The sequence below is a fragment of the Capricornis sumatraensis genome, chromosome 4, assembly GCF_032405125.1.
Source record: "Capricornis sumatraensis isolate serow.1 chromosome 4, serow.2, whole genome shotgun sequence".
Classification (NCBI taxonomy): domain Eukaryota; kingdom Metazoa; phylum Chordata; class Mammalia; order Artiodactyla; family Bovidae; genus Capricornis; species Capricornis sumatraensis.
This window is the reverse complement of record NC_091072.1, coordinates 156,179,917-156,197,697: the sequence shown is the minus strand read 5'-3', so window position 1 is coordinate 156,197,697 and position 17,781 is coordinate 156,179,917. Positions and strand designations below refer to the sequence as shown.

Below are 17,781 nucleotides of genomic sequence, written 5' to 3'. Positions count from 1 at the left end.
GGTGGAAGGAACATCGACGGCAGCAGCCACCTGGCCCTGAGCGACTGCACTACTGGCGGCCAAGTGGGGAAGCTGGGTTCCACCCAGGTTGGACCTCAAAGTTCTTATTACTAAGCTAGAGGTTCTTAAACTTTTGAGTCTCAGGATCCCCTTATGATCTTACACACTGAAGAAACCAAAGAGTTTTTATGGGGGTTGCATCCACAGATATTTACCACAATGGAAATCAAACTGAGAAATTTAAAAGATTTTAAAAGAACAAAACCCATCACGTTAACATAAATATTTTTATTCAAAGTAACTAGTTTTCAAAACAAAAGTTAGAAGAGTGGCACTGTTTTACATTTTTGCAAATCTCTTTTATATCTGACTTAGCAGAAGACAGCTGGATTTGCTGCTCTGTTTTTTCATTCAATACGTTGCTTTGGCTGAAGGAAAAAAAGAAAAATTGGCCTTGTACAGACATGCAGCCAGAAAAGGAACTTCGTGAACCTCCTGAAAGTGTTTCCATTACTCCCGCAAGTCCTCAGCACACACTTTGAGAATCGCTGCAGTAAATTAACCCGCCTCTCAGTTAAAGACTAAGAGATTGAAGTAGTGTTAGAACTGGCAGTTCTGTCCACAGCCAAGGCATCTTAAACAAATTAGAAAGGGTGGTGGTGAGGAAGGGAAACCTGAATTCTCCCGTTAACTCTAAATGACACTGATTTCCAATTTGAGTTCACAGATTACTCCATCGCCAGCCAAGATGACATATTAATTTTTTTTCAAGTTAACTTTCCTAAACTGAGAAAGCAACATGTCATACACAAAGTTAACACCTGTACAGTGTTCTCACAGTTTATAAGGCCTCTTTCTGTGCCCACATGATCCTGTTTAGTCCTTAGCAGCCACTTCACGGAGGAGGAAGAGCTCGGAGCAGACAGACCACTCGCCCAAGATCATCAGCAGCAGCCAGGCTGTGGACCAGGCTTCCTCGAGGCCAAGCGACGTGCTCACAGGACGATCCTGCTTTGGCTCTGATGAACAAACACCTCACTTTCAAAACCTGGCCTTCCACCCTAGAAAGGGGCAGGAGGCCCTTTACTTGTGTTCACTTTTTGCACATACACAAAAGACAGCGTCTGTTCTAGAATCCAACTGGATTTTATTTGACACAGAATACAGTATGGCTGCCGGAATAGCAAACTGAAAAGACAAAGCAGAAGAGACACAGTTCTATCTAATTTATAATTAAGTAACAGGAGGGCAAGTCATTCAGTGGATAACAAAATCAGTTGAGCTTGATGGAAGAATTCTTTTTCTAGTGCCCATACCTGGAAGACAAAGTAAATTATTAATTCATTCCTTATCGTGATTCCCTGTTTAAGACTGTAACACCTGCTAAAAATATATCCACCTATCTGGTTAAAACTTTGAAGATTGGGTTACAACCCTGGTCTCTGCCCCTTTCAGCCTACCGGCCTCCTGTAACATTGTCTCTACCACCCTCTTCATAGTGATGGTCCCCCACTCAACTGCACCCACCTGACTCTTTCCTGGTGCCAGGCAGATGCTGGGCAGTGACAGGGAGGAGTCATGGCTGATGGCTGTGAAAGGGAGCTGCACTTGATGGCCAGTAAGCAGCTAAGACAGCTTGAATCCTCCGCCCCCTTCCCTGTGGGCCGCCTCTTCCCCTCAACTCCCGTACTTGGGCTAGTTTAGGGTAAGACCCCTACAGAGGATAGTAACCGAACAGTCTTCAGTGTCAAAATCTATCACCAGTTCCAATTACAGCCCTGAGTCTGCTGAGCACCGCCGAAAGAACTGTCGAGAAACTAGCTATGGATCTCAGGTCCTTTCTGATTTCCTCAGAGGCCAAAACTTGGCTCCAGAAAGATTATAACCAATGGTAGGACATTTCTTCCACATGTAAGATTTCTTGAACACAGAATCCATTATCTTAATCTTTGGCCATGGTTCTTAGTGGGTAGTTCGCCTCTGATGAAAATACTTTGCTACACAGATGGAGACCAGGGCACCAGAATTCTGCATCACTGTTGCCATCATCCTGAAGGGCTGCTAGATTCCTTAAGCACTCCTTATAAGAAATTCGCTTAAAAATTCCCTAAAAAAGTCCTCACAGGGTAGAGCTCCAGCTTGTTAGTGAGAATAACCTGGAAGTTATCCATCAGATTAAAGCATGCTGAAATGAAATTTGCTTCTTATGAATTTGTTTTCCCAGGGCACTCATAACCACAGGCAGGCAAAGTCACCAGCTGGATAAAGCGACAGTGTCAAAGCCTAGCAGGAGGATTCGTCACCCCCCCACTTCTTAGGCTCAGCCCTGGGCACGTGTATGGGCTACGTGAGACAGTTTTGATCCAAAATGGCACCCTGAGCCTGCTCCACGGCACAGTCAATTACAAAGGTCTCTTGAGAACTTCGAAAATCCCCCTTTCCATTAAAAATTTGATAAATTAACTGAAAATTCAACAGATAAAAAAGCGTTTCACAGACAAATACAACAGGCATAAAAACATATGAAAAGCAGCCCAACTTTACTCAAAGTTTTAAAAAATACAATTGAAAACTAATTTTCACCTGTCAGTAGCTAAGATGACAACGTCTGATAACAAAGCACTGGCAAGAAATGGAGGAGGAAGTCTTCTGCTTCACTGTTGGTAGGGGCTGTGAATTAGTACATATTCTTGGGAAAGGAAAAAAATCTGACACTATCAAAAATAAAAACATACATACTCTTAAACCAAAAATTCCTCTTTTAGGAATTACTAGTACAGACTGATCATTTGAAGTTTTGAAAATTTGCACGCCGTGTATTACTTACACGCTACTACAATTAACAGCAGCAACAATAATGATTTAGTTGAGATAGCCACAGATGCTGTATCAGAATTAATCCCTGTGAGATAAACCAATGAAACATGATATAATTCTAGCCCAAAGCAAAGACAGATGACATTAGTTAGCTCCTGGAGCCTTATTCTTGATGTGATTGTGGAAATATTTAATAGCTTGCAAAATGAGAATTTGCAAGCTTCTACTACTACTTCCAAAGACCCTACCTAGATGGCTGGGAAACTCTAGGCTGCAAGTTTCTAATGTTGGTTCAACTTATGCACTTTCCACAGAGACGAGTCCTCGTCTAACTAACCGAAAGCTACTTTATGAACCAGCCATGTTCTGTCTTCATCTTCTAAAACTGTGCACCCTCCAGCTTGACGTGGGTCCAAGAACAGCACTGACCACAAAGCCCAACCTTACATACGGTGTCGAAGCAGCCGGGGACACCTACTTTTGGAATTCCCACTCTCTGTTGTCCAACGGACACACCTGCCGTGTTTTGAGCCAGCGAGAGATGCAGTGGAAGTGGAAAGCATGCTGGAAGAAAAGAGGCATTTTATTAGAAACAATTCTGTGCAGGCTCAGCCATCTACGGACAATATATCTCAAGGGGAGCAGGGTGGTGATGCACAGCGGCTGGAGAAGACTCATGGAAGGCAGCACACAATGGGAGACAAAAGGTCTACAAGGGGTCACACCCGGCTAGGTGCCAGGCCACGGCCCATGAAACATTTGTGAGATGCTTCGTTCCTACCAAATGAAGAACACATTTAGGAAGCGTGGCAGGTGTTCACGCAATGAGGTCTCTTCCCCTTTGCCTAAGGTAAGATGGAGTGGGGCTTCCTGGGTCTAGTCGGCCTGGAGGGGAGGCTTGCTTTCCTCACACACAGGCAAAAGGAGGCTCTCAATCATCCGCACATTTCAAATTCCCCACTCTTGGTCTCCAGATCCCTCCCCGTCTTGGAGAAGGCAACCCCAGGAGGAGAGGGTTTTCCTTAGCACGTGGCAGTGCATCACTCCCGCCAACCACCCAGAACTGCGATGGGCACGTCCCCAACCTTCCACAACCAGCTCAACACTGCCCAAAGGACTCTATTTGCAGATTTGCTCATAGAGGCATTGATATTATGAAAGCTTGGTACTCAACAAGCCTCTAGTAGTCGGTGAGATTTTGTCTTAAAAAAGTGAACTGAAGTGAAGTCGCTCAGCTGTGTCCGACTCTTTGCGACCCCGTGGACTGTAGCCCACCAGGCTCCTCTGTCCATGGGACTCTCCAGGCAAGAACACTGAAGTGGGTTGCCATTTCCTTCTCCAGGATCTTAAAAAAGGAATCAGATAAAAAAATCAGGGTAAGAGGAAGCAATGTGATGGGCACGCTGCATGCAAGCAGCTGGAAGAGCATCAGAGGGCTAGTTCCATGATCAAGTTGGGAAGTAAAAGGGCAAAAGTACCAAGAACACTGGTGCTAACAGGGAATGAGGAGCTGGCCTTTGCATTTGGGGAAAAGCAGTCTGTGTGTGTCAGTGACGTGCAGATGCAGTTCTGCAATGATGCTTATCCTTCAGCCCTGCTCATGTGAGCAGCATCAGGATGGAGCAGCAAGGGTCCCTGCATCTGAGCCACGACGGGTCGGCTGAGGTGAGGCCTAGGGAGAAGTGCTGACACCCCAATACACAATGAAAGTTTGGGCAGGCCTGGCTTACAGCCCCGAAACCTGGTCAGTGTGTCTACCCAAACATGCATGGAACTTAGAGAATCATAATGTGGATTATCATCTGTGAAACCGACTTTCCACAAAGACAGACACAGAATGCCGTGATGAAGACTAGAGTCCACACCAGTGCACTTGGGGCTACTCGGAGGGACAAAGACTCCCAGGGTGACGGCCCTCTGCAAGATCCTTTTAGTCCTGATGCTCACCCAACTTACGGTAAAAAAGAGGAAAAACAAAATTTCCAAAGGGCAGAAAGTGGAGGCATTTTTTCAATCCCCAGGCAGTGGGGACAGGCTCACCTAAGGGCATTCAGGAGCCCCTTCTCCCTCCCAGCTGCCCCACCAGGCTCTTTGCCGCGGTTCAGGGTCCTTGTACTTGTGCCCCACCCTGAAGATGGAGGGAAAGAGGGGCTGCAAATGAGGCTGCTGGGCCGGGACAGCATCCCTGAACATCCTCGATCCCAGCTTTCCTCCTGCGAACAATCTAAGACCTATCAATGGACATACCCAGCAGTCTCAAAACGCACTGCCTAGTGCTTTACACTTGACAGGAGGGCTATAAACACCTATTACCTCACTGGAGCCTGCAGCAACCCTGCCAAGCGTGACGGGTATTATCATCTTCATTTTACAGACGGGAAACTGAAGCCCAGATGAGTTAAGTGACGTGCCTAATTCACAGAGCCAGTCCCCAACACAGGAGCCCAGGACTAGTCCAAAGGCTTCAGGCACACCTGCTGCTCTTCGTGGTGGCAGGTCTCTCGAGTGTGACTCTCCTGAGTCAAATTTAAGGAGCAGCACACTCCTTTTCCTTCCACCACAAAGTGACACGGTTCTCACTCTACACCTGGATGCCACGGAGAGCCAAGAGCCCGATATGCTTTATTCTTTATCCTCGAAGATGGCACAGTCCCTTGACCAACAGGGGCTACTGTGAGACTGCCAAAGGGACTTGCAGGAGGTATTCTAAGCATTTTTTTATTTGAGCAGAGAAAAAGGTTTATTGCAGGGTCATGCAAGGAGATGGGTGGCTCATGCCCCACCCAAACCCTGAACTCCTCTAAGCATTTTTTTTTAAACATAAAATCATTTCATCCTGATTATGATGCTAAGCAGTCTACTAACAGCTCCATTTCATGTGAGGCTTAGAGGGGCCAATACCTTGCCCGCAGCTGCCTAGCAAGTCAGTCACAGAGACAGGGAGTGGTGGTCTGACTCGAGTGTGGCTTCTTGTCATGCTGGGAGCTCTCTGTCCCCTGGGGACAGGACACCCGGACAGGACATTTTTAGCTCATATGACTGGGACTACATGGCTAGAAGGATGAATTTTTAACGTGCTGGAAATAACATATTTGACGTCTATTATCCTTCACAGCTGTCACTCCCTGGAAGGCTGTACATTCAGTCCAACGATGCTGCACAAAACATTTCTGTCACGAAGCACATTTAAAAAAAAACCCAAATGTTAACTTGGTACATCTGCCCCCCCACCCCGCCCCCCAGCAACACACACAGGAATGCTCAATTTATTCACCTAACTTAGTTCCACAAGACACTCAGCCTTTAAGAAAATCTGATAAGCAAGTAAAGATGTCCACTAACAGAATGTTCCAATGATTGTGCCGTAGGCTTTGAAGGCAATTCTCAAATACGAAGCCCAACAATGTTGCTGCTGATGCTGGTATACTTCATAGTTGAGACAAACTACTGCCTCTATAACTAATAATTTTTATGGGTGAATAGTACAATGGTTTTAAATGCCTTTTTTTTTTTTTTTTTTGCTATCTGTGTACCTTTGGGGAGAAAGATGGGCTAGTCTTTTTTTTCCCTAGTTAGTTACAAGATGGGCGAAGAAGGAGAAGCAGTACTATGTTTACAAGCCACGCTGGGAGGAAAAGATATTGCCTTACGTTACAGACGCCCCATGCCACGGTGCACTCTTCAGAAGTAGCGGACGCTTGGTTGGCTTGACATTCTATGCCTGCGGGAACAAGAGCGACATGATCACTGGCCCCCACGAGTAACCACCTTTGACCTCCAGTGGCCCTACCCACGCGCGAAGACATGACAGGGGAGGGGGTGGTGGTGATGGCCTCAACTGGAACAGAATTTCAAGTGGTTAATTAGTTATAATTCTTTCTTAATGAATGTGGAAAGGGGTGATGAACAGAGAAGGCAGAGCTATGACTTAACAGCATGCTTTGCAAAGAATTCCTCCCCTGATTCAAACACAGAGCAACGCAGCAAAGGGTGCTTTCTAATTCTGAACGTGACCTGACTTGTCCAAATGACAGTGATTCCTCCTAATGTGGTAAATTTAGTAAATTCTTAAAGCCACCTCCTAACTCTTGGTGTTCTGAGAACTGGCGTCTTCTCTGTGCAGGGTGAATGTTTGCTCTTGGGCCCTTACACCACCCAGGTTTGCCACATGAAAGCCTCATTGGCAAGCTCCAGTCCCTGAAGGAGTCAGGCAGACACATGGAGCTGGTACAGAGCAAATTAAAGGGGGTGTAGAGGGCTGTGGATGCTCTGCGCGAGGACATCAAAACTCAGGTCCTCAAAGCACCGACAACACAGCAAGTTTGTGAGGCCGACAGCTTGGAGAACTGGGGGTCACCAGCTGTGATGCTTACTGCCCCGAGACGTTTCTGACCAGTGAGTGGAACAAATTACTGCAAACTACCCAAATATCCATTTCAGAGGGGGAAGGGAGGGAACTTAAATGGAATGAAAATTTGACTGAGATCAAGAAAGGATGAGTAAAGCTTGATTGGGGATAAATATTCCAAGAACAAGAATTACTAGTGTGTAATTTGCTTTCTCTGAAGGTGGTAACTAAATGGAGTCTTCTTTCTGATGAATAAAAAGCTTCGGGAAAGTCTATTTAATAGGAGGCAATTATTTCATACTTTAATAGGTGGAAGATAGTAAAACTGTAAGAAAATAATGCTGAGATGTTAACTTGGTCTTGGGAAGTGATATATAACATAATAATGCTTTTCCCCATCATGCAAGAAAATGAATGGCAAAGGATCTGAAATCACAGAACTTCTTTGCTACCCAGATTCACAGTTTAAAGAGAGTAACTGGTTTTCCTTCTGAAAAAAGTAGAGAACCTAGCAAGGGTCTATGTCATAAATTAAAAAATATATAGGGGGAACTTCCCTGGTGGTCCAGTGGCTAAGACTTTGTTCCCAATGCAGGGGGCCTGGTTTGATTCCTAGTCAGGGGACTAGATCCCACATGTTGCAACTAAGACCTGGCATAGCCCAATAAATAAATGAAGATTTTAAAATATTAAAAAAAAAAAAAAAAGAATGTACGGGGGCTGTGAATGCACCCTGTTCCAAAGAGATGGCAGAGAAAAGAAAATCTGATGTTCTTCAAGTGGAATCCTCTCACTTAGATGCGGACTATGTATTAAGAAATCAGCTAAGTAAGAGGCACAATTATTATTATTTAATAATGAAACTGTTTCAAGGTATATTACCGTGTTTAAATTTTTCTAGGTCTACATATTTTTAGGGGGCTGTCTTTCTATGCCAACTGCAAAGTAGGCTCTCAGTACTTGAATAAGGAAACAAAAATGGCTTCTATAAATAGAGAATGGGTGCCAAATATGTATCTATTCTTTATCAGAAAATTAAGAAAGAACAAAAATAAACTGCACAGCACAAGGAATATAGCAAACATTTTATAATAACTTCAAAGGGACTATACGCTATACTTTCAATCACTATGTTGTACCCCTGAAACTAATAAAATATTGTAAGTCAGCTACACTTTAACAATAATTTAAAAAATCAGAAATAGGACTGCAATCTAGAATGCCAGATAAAAGGGGATAAGGCATGAAAAATTACTCTAAGTGTTCTCAAAGATAAAATGTCTTCAAGCTTTTGGTTCAGAGAACGAGCACAGGGGTTTAGTCGTTTGCTTAAACAGGGGAGGACATTGCTCACTGTCAGCCTAAAGCAGACACAAAGACAGCACGCACCAGGTTCTTATCAGACCCCTGCGGAGGCACAAGTGTGCTTACAAAGCTTGAGGACTCGAACACAAGGGCCATCACCGCCAGAGGACTGCTAAAGAAGCAACAGCTTCTTCCCGGAAGTGAAGAGATTTCACCCTCTGAAAACACGGATGGATCTTTTTTGTGGTTTTAGGAAAAGGCTAACTTATGGGCAAAGGCTGGGTCTAAGCACTTCTGGACAACCCTTCATCTGGGACAAGATTACCAGAGGTAATGGAGAAAATGACACCTAGCAGATTGTATTGTTCAGCAACTCTTTAAAAGAACCAAGAAGCAGGGTAATGCAAAGTGAAGTCTGAGGCTATAAGTAGGACATATAGTATCAATCTGGATGCCAAAAGGGAAGTCTTCACACCAAGAATGCTTTGTAGGTGGGTTCAACTGGAGCTCAGCCATAATTACTCACTTATTTACAACTACACCAGGCCAGAATTTGTTAGAAAATGGCCACTGCTAAATCATGATTCTTATTTTCATCTTTAACGAAAAGTCTTTTTATAAGAACCATAATTCATTTTTGAAAGGAAGACAAGTCCAGTTGCAGTGACCAGATTTCTCTTTAATGTCTGTAATAGGCAGAAGGGTATGTTTCATAAGGGTAAAGACCTGAGCCCAGTCACTGTTTTATCCTGGAGCCTTGCAAAACACCCAGGGTGTAAATATTCATCAAATGAATAAAACACATGACGTGAAATTACTTTGTTATAGGAGTTTAGTGCTCTCCTTCTGCATCTGACATTTAAAATATATGATAAAGCAGGCATCTATCTTGGAGAAGGAAATGGCCACTCACTCCAGTATTCTTGCCTGGAGAATCCCATGGATGGAGGAGCCTGGTGGGCTACAGTCCACAGGGTCACAAAGAGTTGGACACGACTGAGCGACTTCACTTTCAGGTGTCTATCTAAAAGCCCATATCAACCCCTCAAGTGTTCAACACTAAGAGAAGACAATATCAATGGACTTTGTCTGTTACTGTCTTCTCAAGAAGAACATTCTCTTGCAACCAGAGAGACGCACAATGACTTAAACACAAGAAGTTAAAAAAAAAAAAGTCAGGATTATATAAAATCATTAAGTATTTATAGAAGAGAGCCTCAAGAAAGTAAAATTTTCTCTGGGTACAACTCCTTGTAAAAATGCACAGCCAAAAAAGAGAAAAAAAAAAGGGCAAGCATGTAATCAAAAACCCCACCCAAGCACATGGAAAACCGTGCATGTGTTTTTCTGTGATGGGTCTTTTCTATCTCCATTAAACATCATGGTAGCTGCTGATCTGCTCTGACTGTTGTGTGAAAAAGTGTTAAAACAGGGTCAAAACTCAAAGAAACCAAGGGCAGTAAACGACCAACACAGACCAAGACTACTTTCCAACACAAAATATTTGATTTGTGCTTTCCAAGTTGCAGTGATCACAGACTGGCCCCCTATTTTGTTTCTGTTCTTCACAGAGCAAGCACCTAGGGAGAAACTATTATGCACTAGAACACTATGCGAGATGCTAGAACACAGCTGTAAATAACATGGAATTATGAAGAGCCAACGAAGTTAAATGACTGCCACAGAATCTCAAAGGAAACTACAGGACATCTTGGAAATACTGAACAGAACTGTTCTAGCTTGTGTTTGTGTGTGTGTAAGTATGGTCAGGGAAAACATCTTTGAGCAAGTTTAAGGTGAGATCTGAAGACCAACTAGGGGTTAGTTCTGCATGACCTAATAAGTAGCCCTGGCCACGTATGGCTATTGAGCACCTGAAATGTGGCTAGTCTGAAATGAGATGCACTGGAAGTGTATAATGCACTTTGAAAACTTAGTACAAAAAAAAAGGAAAATATTTTGGTTTAAAATACTGATTACATGTTGAAATTTAAAATATCCTGGATATAGGATAAAATACAAATCATCTGTTTAACTTTATTAATATGAGTATCAGAAAAGGTTAAATTATGTATGTGCCTGCATTTTTGACTCACACTTAGTGCTGAGTCAGATAAAGATAGGGGGAGAGTGGTAGAGAAGAGATGGAGAAGATTCAAACAGGATATATAAAGGTTCTAAACAAGAGCACAGGCAGCTCAAGAATGGAGAGAAAATCAGAGGAACTACCAGAGTAAAGCAGGACAGCGGCTCAAGAGAAACCCAAAGAGACAGGTAAGTCATTGAAAACTAAGTTATAACTTCAGTTCTAGAAAGCTGCACATTCTTTGTGCTATTTCTGATTTCAATCAAACCATTTTAGTATCTGGATGAAAAAATGACTGTTCCTGGTGTGATCAACATTCTGGCCCCTATTACTATAAGGATACTAACTTCCATCAACAACTAGAACCAAACCTACTATGTGTTGCCCACTATGTGTAATGAAATATGTGGAAATTGAAATGAAATTTCTTTAGAGCAATGAACTGACTACTGAGGTGTCGGCAGTGATGCCCTCTAACTACATTTGGGGCTAACACTGAAAATCCACTCTTGGGCCTCTTTTCTTCATAAATTTTCCTCAGCAAAAACTAGTGCTGGACAGAACGTTTTAGCTCAAAGTTAATTTTCTTTCATTGCTTTTGTCTTTGAGTGTGGTTACGTGATGGGAAATAGGATATAGTCAACAGGACCTGCGTGTCCACAGTTCATTCTAAATGTGGCCCTGCCATCTTTAGGTTGAGCAGATTTATTCTGAGAGATGGGTATGCCTGCAGGATCATAAAAAGCTACTTTATTTGAAACTAGATGTAGAAGGCCCCAAATGCTCTGACTATATTTCTTTGTGAAGAAGAAAATTGGTCACATCAGGATAGCCGCAATCTCTGTAACCTTCTCAACTTCCCCCCATCCTCCTTCAATTACTTACAAAGATCCATAATGTGGTTCCTGCAGATGGCACAGTTATCAACCACAATATCCCAGGCCCAGAGGGCTACTGCATTCCACTGCAAAGAGAAAACAGGGAACAATGCACTCCACTCCTCGTAACATAGACACACAAACAACACATAAACCACACACACACTCTAGGATTTCATGCTGCACTTATCATCTTTTTGGCTACAAGGACCACTAAACAAAAGAGCTGCTGGATAGTACATTACTCTCATTTATTATTTCAGAGAGCAAGAGCTACACTATGCACACCCATTCTCCCAACAGTCGAGTAAATGAACACAGAAATGAAGGTCATCTTTTAATTTTTACCTACAGTTTAGGTGGCCATGTCAATGCAAACAAATCAGGAATAATGTAAAAGTGTCTGGTTTAGGTCTAATAATCACAAACGTGAATTACTGCACAGGCTCTCCTGCAAACTGCCAGTTGCAGGAGAGCTCAATTTCTGCATAAATGAGTATCTGCTCTTCAAGGCAACTCTGGAAGCAGGAATAGGGGAAAGCAAGGAACAGAATGAACTAAGATGATGATTGGATCATAAAACGGGTAATCATGGGATAAGCGGATAACCAATCACCCAGTGTCAGTACACACCAAGGTCATCTCTTAAATCTTACAAGATAATTGCATAACAAACTTTAGAATTTTGTTTCTTATCTGCTTAGACTTATATTTAATTTCCACAAGAGTTTATCTAAAAGTAGCATGTAAGTAACTCAACCTTCTGACTTCTGCAATTATAAATATTTCCAAACTCCTTTTCATCCACGAATCTGGTGCCACTTCCTTAACTTTCATCTCTTTCTAGCCTAGTTCTCAGTGTCTGGTAACTTCTTCAGTACTTTTCACACGACAGCTTCAACTTGGAGGAAAAAAAAATCCTACTTCTATTCTTCAATATGGCTGCTGGCTGTACCTGAGCACGCAGTGTCCACAATGAAACGACAAAAAGCACCAGGAGGGGGAATACTGCCAGGGTCTAGAACATCTTCCCTATTTCAGAGTCTTCATTTTGTACATATTTGTTTTACCTTAGTTGGGAATCGGCACTTTTCTCCCAAACTGTATAGTTGCAAACAACCGTAAGGCATTTCATGCAAATAGACACGTTCCACACATTTCTGCTTTTCCATTTCTACCAGGTCGTTCGCAACTAGTACTCAACTCTCGCTAAATGACACAAGGTTTGAGCTCACATTTTAACAAATTCCACCATGCTTTTTTTTTTTTTGGACAGGGGGTTTCTGGATATGACCGCAGGACTCGGGGCAGCTTTGGGACAAACCTACAGACCTCTCAGAAGAGCCAAGAGTTACACTCGAGACACTTTTAACTTGGCAGGGGCGAGGACCGGAGAGGGCTAATGGAGGCCTCGGTTAGGCGAAGACCAGGTCGTGGTCCGTCAGAGGGACTCCAAGTTTCAGACAGGGGCAAGGCACGGAGATGTCCAGCCCGGGTCCTCAGAGGCCTCCAATGCGGTAGGACCTCAGGTTCCCGGCTTTCGCCGCACTGCCCCCATCCTCCACCCGCCGCAAAGCTCCGACTCCCCCCTTCCACCCACCCCACCCGCTCTTTCCCCACCCCTCCGCCACTCCAGTGACAGCTCAGGCGCTTGGCTCCTGCAGTCAAGTCGCAACCGCACTATCTCAATAAGCACTTCCGTGATTGGCCTCTCAGCCTCTAAACGAAACCAACACCGCCCCGGACAGTGGGCCGCAACCACGCCGATCAATCCTAAGGCCCGCCCCCCGGCTTCCTTTCCTGGTACCCTGTCCCAGGAACGCCCTGAAATGAAGCCCTTTCCTCCGCGCTTCGGTCATCCTCGGGCCTGCCAGCCAGATCCGCGTCTCTCTAGCTTCCCCGAGGAAGGCGCTGGCGAGACCCAACCTTTTTCACTTCAAAGCGCTTCTTGCCCGCGCCGCTGTTGGTGCCGCTCGGGGTATCCACATCCATCGCTGCCGCCATTTTGGAAACACACAGTCTCTCGGCCGGCTACTGCGCCTGCGCGCCAGCGCACGCCTCGCTTCCCCTCCCACCCTGGCACCTCCCCCCTCACCCCACCCCTTACTGGCGCGCTAGGGGCAGGTAGGGGCGGAGCGTGTAGCCACGCCCCTTAAAGGCGCTGGCGCTAGTTTCCCCCCCACTCTACCCCTCCTCACACACCTACCCCGCGTTGGCCGGGAGGAGGCGGAGGCCGGAGTGGCTCGGGCGGGGCGGGGCGGGGCCGGCCGACGCGAGCGAGCCGGGTGGAGACGTTCGAAAGGACTCGCTCTTGTTGCCCTTCCCCCTGGAAGCCCCCAGCCACACTCTCAGCTGGGGCGGCGGCTGCTTCCTTCGCCTGCACCGCGACCTGCAGCACCGGTTCCGCCTCTCGTTCCCCGGCGCCGCGCAGCCCCCACTGCCCGCCGGTCCTCGTCGCGTTCTTCCGGGGAAGGAGCATGGGTGGGCGTCCCGCCTCCTGCTGCCGCCAAACCTGAAACCTCACACTGGGCTTTCCAGATACAGATCAGCTCTGAACCCGGCGGAGGTGCTTACCCTCCCTGAAAGGCCGTTCGAGTTCCTGATTCCAGTTCGGGAAATCCTCAGGATTCAGCAGGAAGATGGTCTCCCCCTCCTGCCCAGTGTCCTCCCCAGGACTGAACTGAACAGGCATTCTCCAGCCCTGCCTTCATCTGCCCACCTGAAAGAGGGGGACGGAGGAGGCTTAGGAGCCTGGGAAGTGCCGGCCCCAGCCTACCCCAAATATACCAGTCCGCCCTGGAAGGGTCTGTGGTTCAAGTGCACGATTTCATCTTCACTGGCTTGAGCACGCTCTTCCCATTCCTCAACGAGTGCTCATCTTTCTCCTTAATTTCGGCCCTCTTTCCTCTAGTTGCGCTATCCTCTCATTTGAAGTCGCTGCACTTTTTGAAGTATTTGTGTGAGGTATTTGCCACTTATTCTTACTGATCATTCCTTAACCGCAAAAGCACCTGTACTTTTGTCACCTTCCCATCTCTAGACCAGGCTCCACTTTTTCATCTCTAATCCTGCAGAAGTATGACTCTGCTCGATCACTCTTAAATCTTGTGTAGACTTTTTTGAAATCTGTTTTCTCTTAAAATTGAAGAGTGATGGATTGTGTTGACTCCACTGTTAAACCAGAAGAAATAGGATTTGTTTCCTTGTCTTAATCGTAAAGAACAACAAATCTGTGGAAACACCACCACAGCTTTAACCAGACTAGAATATAGAAAATTTGTGTGAGAGGAAACCTTACAAAGCAAGTTTTTTTAAATTAATGATTCCATTTTAGGAATTCAGTTATTTGTTTTCTTGCCGGAGTACTGGAAAACCAGAGTAAATTAAAGTATTGAGGGCATATGAAGGCAATGGCACCCCACTCCAGTACTCTTGCCAGGAAAATCCTATGGACGGAGGAGCCTAGAAGTCTGCAGTCCATGGGGTCGCTGAGGGTCGGACACGACTGAGTGACTTCACTTTCACTTTTCACTTTCATGCATTGGAGAAGGAAATGGCAACCCACTTCAGTGTTCTTGCCTGGAGAATCCCAGGGACAGGGGAGCCTGGTGGGCTGCCCTCTATGGGGTCGCACAGAGTCGGACACGACTGAAGTGAGTTAGCAATATCTTCATTCAACAAATTCATTAAATGTGTACTGAGTCCTGTTGTAAATGGGAGAGATACAGTGATGCAGAGTCAAACACCTCATAGGGAAATAATATACAAGTCAACAAACATATCAGAAAATCGCAGGTATCAATAAGTCAAAGTCATGAGACTGAGGGGAGATGGAGGCAATATTAAAATAGGTGATTAGATAAGGCCCCTATGAGGAGTAACATTTCAGCTGAATTCCTTGCAAGGGCCTAAAAGACCCTGTATGATATGCTTCCAGTTCATTTTACTGAACTTTTTCCTTTAATGGTACATGTACCTTCTGATTTTTTGTTTGTTTACTCATTTATTAGATTTATTGCTTCTGTGTGTCTGGCCAGGAGAAGGAATATTTTATTATTCTCTTTATTTTTGACTGCCTTGTGCAGGTTGTGGGATCTTTGTTTCCCGACCAGGGTTTGAACCTGGGCCCTCAGCAGTGAAAGCTTGGTATCCTAGCCTGGGAATTCCCTACTGTTTTCTTTATTGATAACAAATACTCCTAGAACAGTGCTTGGTCCGTTGTATGTGCCCACTAAGTGTTGATTGAATAAATTTGAAACTTATGGAGCAAGGGTGGTTAAGAGATGTGAGACAGGCAGGTAGGGGTCAGATCAGGTGGGGATATTATTGTAGATGTTATTGGAAGGCATTGGAGGGGAACAGTGTAAGGGAGGGGACTCACAGTGACATGTGTGCGTGCACACATGTATTCAGTCGTGCCTGAGCCTTTGCAACCCCCTGGACTGTAGCCCACCAGGCTCCTCTGTCCATGGGATTTTCTAGGCAAGATACTGGAGTAGGTTGCCATTTTCAGGGGATCCTCCCGACCTAGGGATTTAATATGAGTCTCTTGTGTCTCCGGCATTGACAGATGAATTCTTTACCACTGCACCACCTGGGAAGCCCAAAAGTGACTTAATCTTATTTGAATTTTGAAAAATTTTAAACTTTGTTGGAAGCAGGTATTGTAGAGATACAGGAGAGGAAGCAGCAACAGTTTGCAAGTTGTTTGCTCTGTGAAGAGCTACGGTGGGGCTGTTCCATTAAGCTATGAAAGCCTCATGTACTGATCTCTCCTTTGGATATTTTCCTGGCTGTGATGATTGGCCATGCCTTTCTGTATACTAGCTCCTGCTGCATAAACTTTTTGTAGACCCCATATAGATTCTTACCCTTCATAATTTTAGTTTACAATGCAATGGGCTGTTCAGTTTAGCTCTGTTCAGTTGATCCACCCATTCATTCATTCAACAAATATTCCTAAAATATTCACAGAACCTGCTGTGTGTCAACTATACCATATTGCTTTAGATTAAAAGGTATCTGATATTCTAAGAACTTGGAAAAGTCCCTTTTCATCATTGAATTTACCATATGTAGAAGAGAGGCAATAGTCAGTTAACGATAATTCCAGTGAATTTTAGCAAAGGAGAAGTAAAGGGTGCCTTGAAGCAGAAAGACTGCCTGGAAGGTAGAGGAAGTCCTCTTGGAGGAAATGGTTTGAGATTGAAGGAGAGCCAGACAAAGAAGACTGGATGCAGTGGTATGCTGGTAAATAAAATGAAACAGCTCTTGGGATTTCCTTGGTGGTCCAGTGACTAAGACTGTAAGCACCCAATGCTGGGGGCCCAGGTTCAATCGCTGGTCAGGGAATTGGATCCCATGTGCCACAACTAACAGTTTGCATGCTGCAACTAAAGATCCTGGGTACAACTGAGACCTGGCACAGCCAAATGGATAAATACTAAAAACAAAACCAGTTCTTAAAAAAGAAATAAAGTTCTGATTTGTAGCTTTAGCAGTCAGACTGCAAAATTCTCAAAAGGTTAACAACTGCTCCTGCAAACTTGAGGCAGTTTGGCTCCAGCACTCACACACAGAGGGATGTGGAAGAAGGTGCCATTCCAGGTAGAGCCAACGGCATACAGAAGGGGCTGCAAGCACAGAACGCATAGGACACTCGTGAGGAAGCCTGGAATGGCTCAAACATGAAGAGACCAGTGGGATACGAGTCTGCAAAGATGTGCAACAATTGTTAGCCTCTTTTCCCAGATCCGTAAGTTGGTATCTTGAAATTGGCCATAATTGTCCTATTTATGCCATGGAAATTGGCAAATGCTACAGCTGGGGATTCCCTTATCCTCCTAGAGTCAATTGATCAACATTTACCACTGGTATGAACCAGGGCATGCGATGTTCGGTAGAGCCATGCGCAGAGTTTTGGTCTTTATCTCCAGTGATGAGCAACCACCGAAGGATTTTAACCAGTCACATGGTCAGATGGGGCTTCCCAGGTAGCACCAGTGGTAAAGAACGCAGCTGCTAATGCAGGAGATATGGGATGCGGGTTCGATCCCTGGTTCAGGAAGATCCCCTAGAGGATGGCACAGCAACCCACTCCAGTATTCTTGTCTGGAGACTCCTATGTCCATAGGGTCACAAAGAGTCGGACACGCCTGCAGTGACTCAGCACAGGCTCAACAGTTGTGGGGCAGGGGCTTTGTTTCTCCGAGGCATGTGAGGTCTTCCTGGATTGGGGATTGAGTGTCTCCGAGGCATGTGAGGTTTTCCTGGATTGGGGATTGAGTGTCTCCTGATTGGAAGGCAGATTCTTAACCACTGAGCCACCTGAGAAGGCCGCCCCCACC

General features: G+C 45.0%; 1 protein-coding gene across 1 annotated transcript; it reads right to left on the bottom strand.

The window, feature by feature from the left end:
• Positions 1–342: 342 nt before the first annotated feature.
• On the bottom strand, positions 343–13,475 carry RBX1 (ring-box 1). Its single transcript, XM_068970371.1, has 5 exons — positions 13,361–13,475; positions 11,442–11,520; positions 6,468–6,538; positions 3,296–3,381; positions 343–1,316 (listed from the first exon to the last, which is right to left on the bottom strand). The coding sequence occupies exons 1-5, from the start codon at positions 13,436–13,438 to the stop codon at positions 1,304–1,306; spliced, it is 327 nt and encodes a 108-aa protein (XP_068826472.1). The 5' UTR covers positions 13,439–13,475; the 3' UTR covers positions 343–1,303.
• Positions 13,476–17,781: the final 4,306 nt, after the last annotated feature.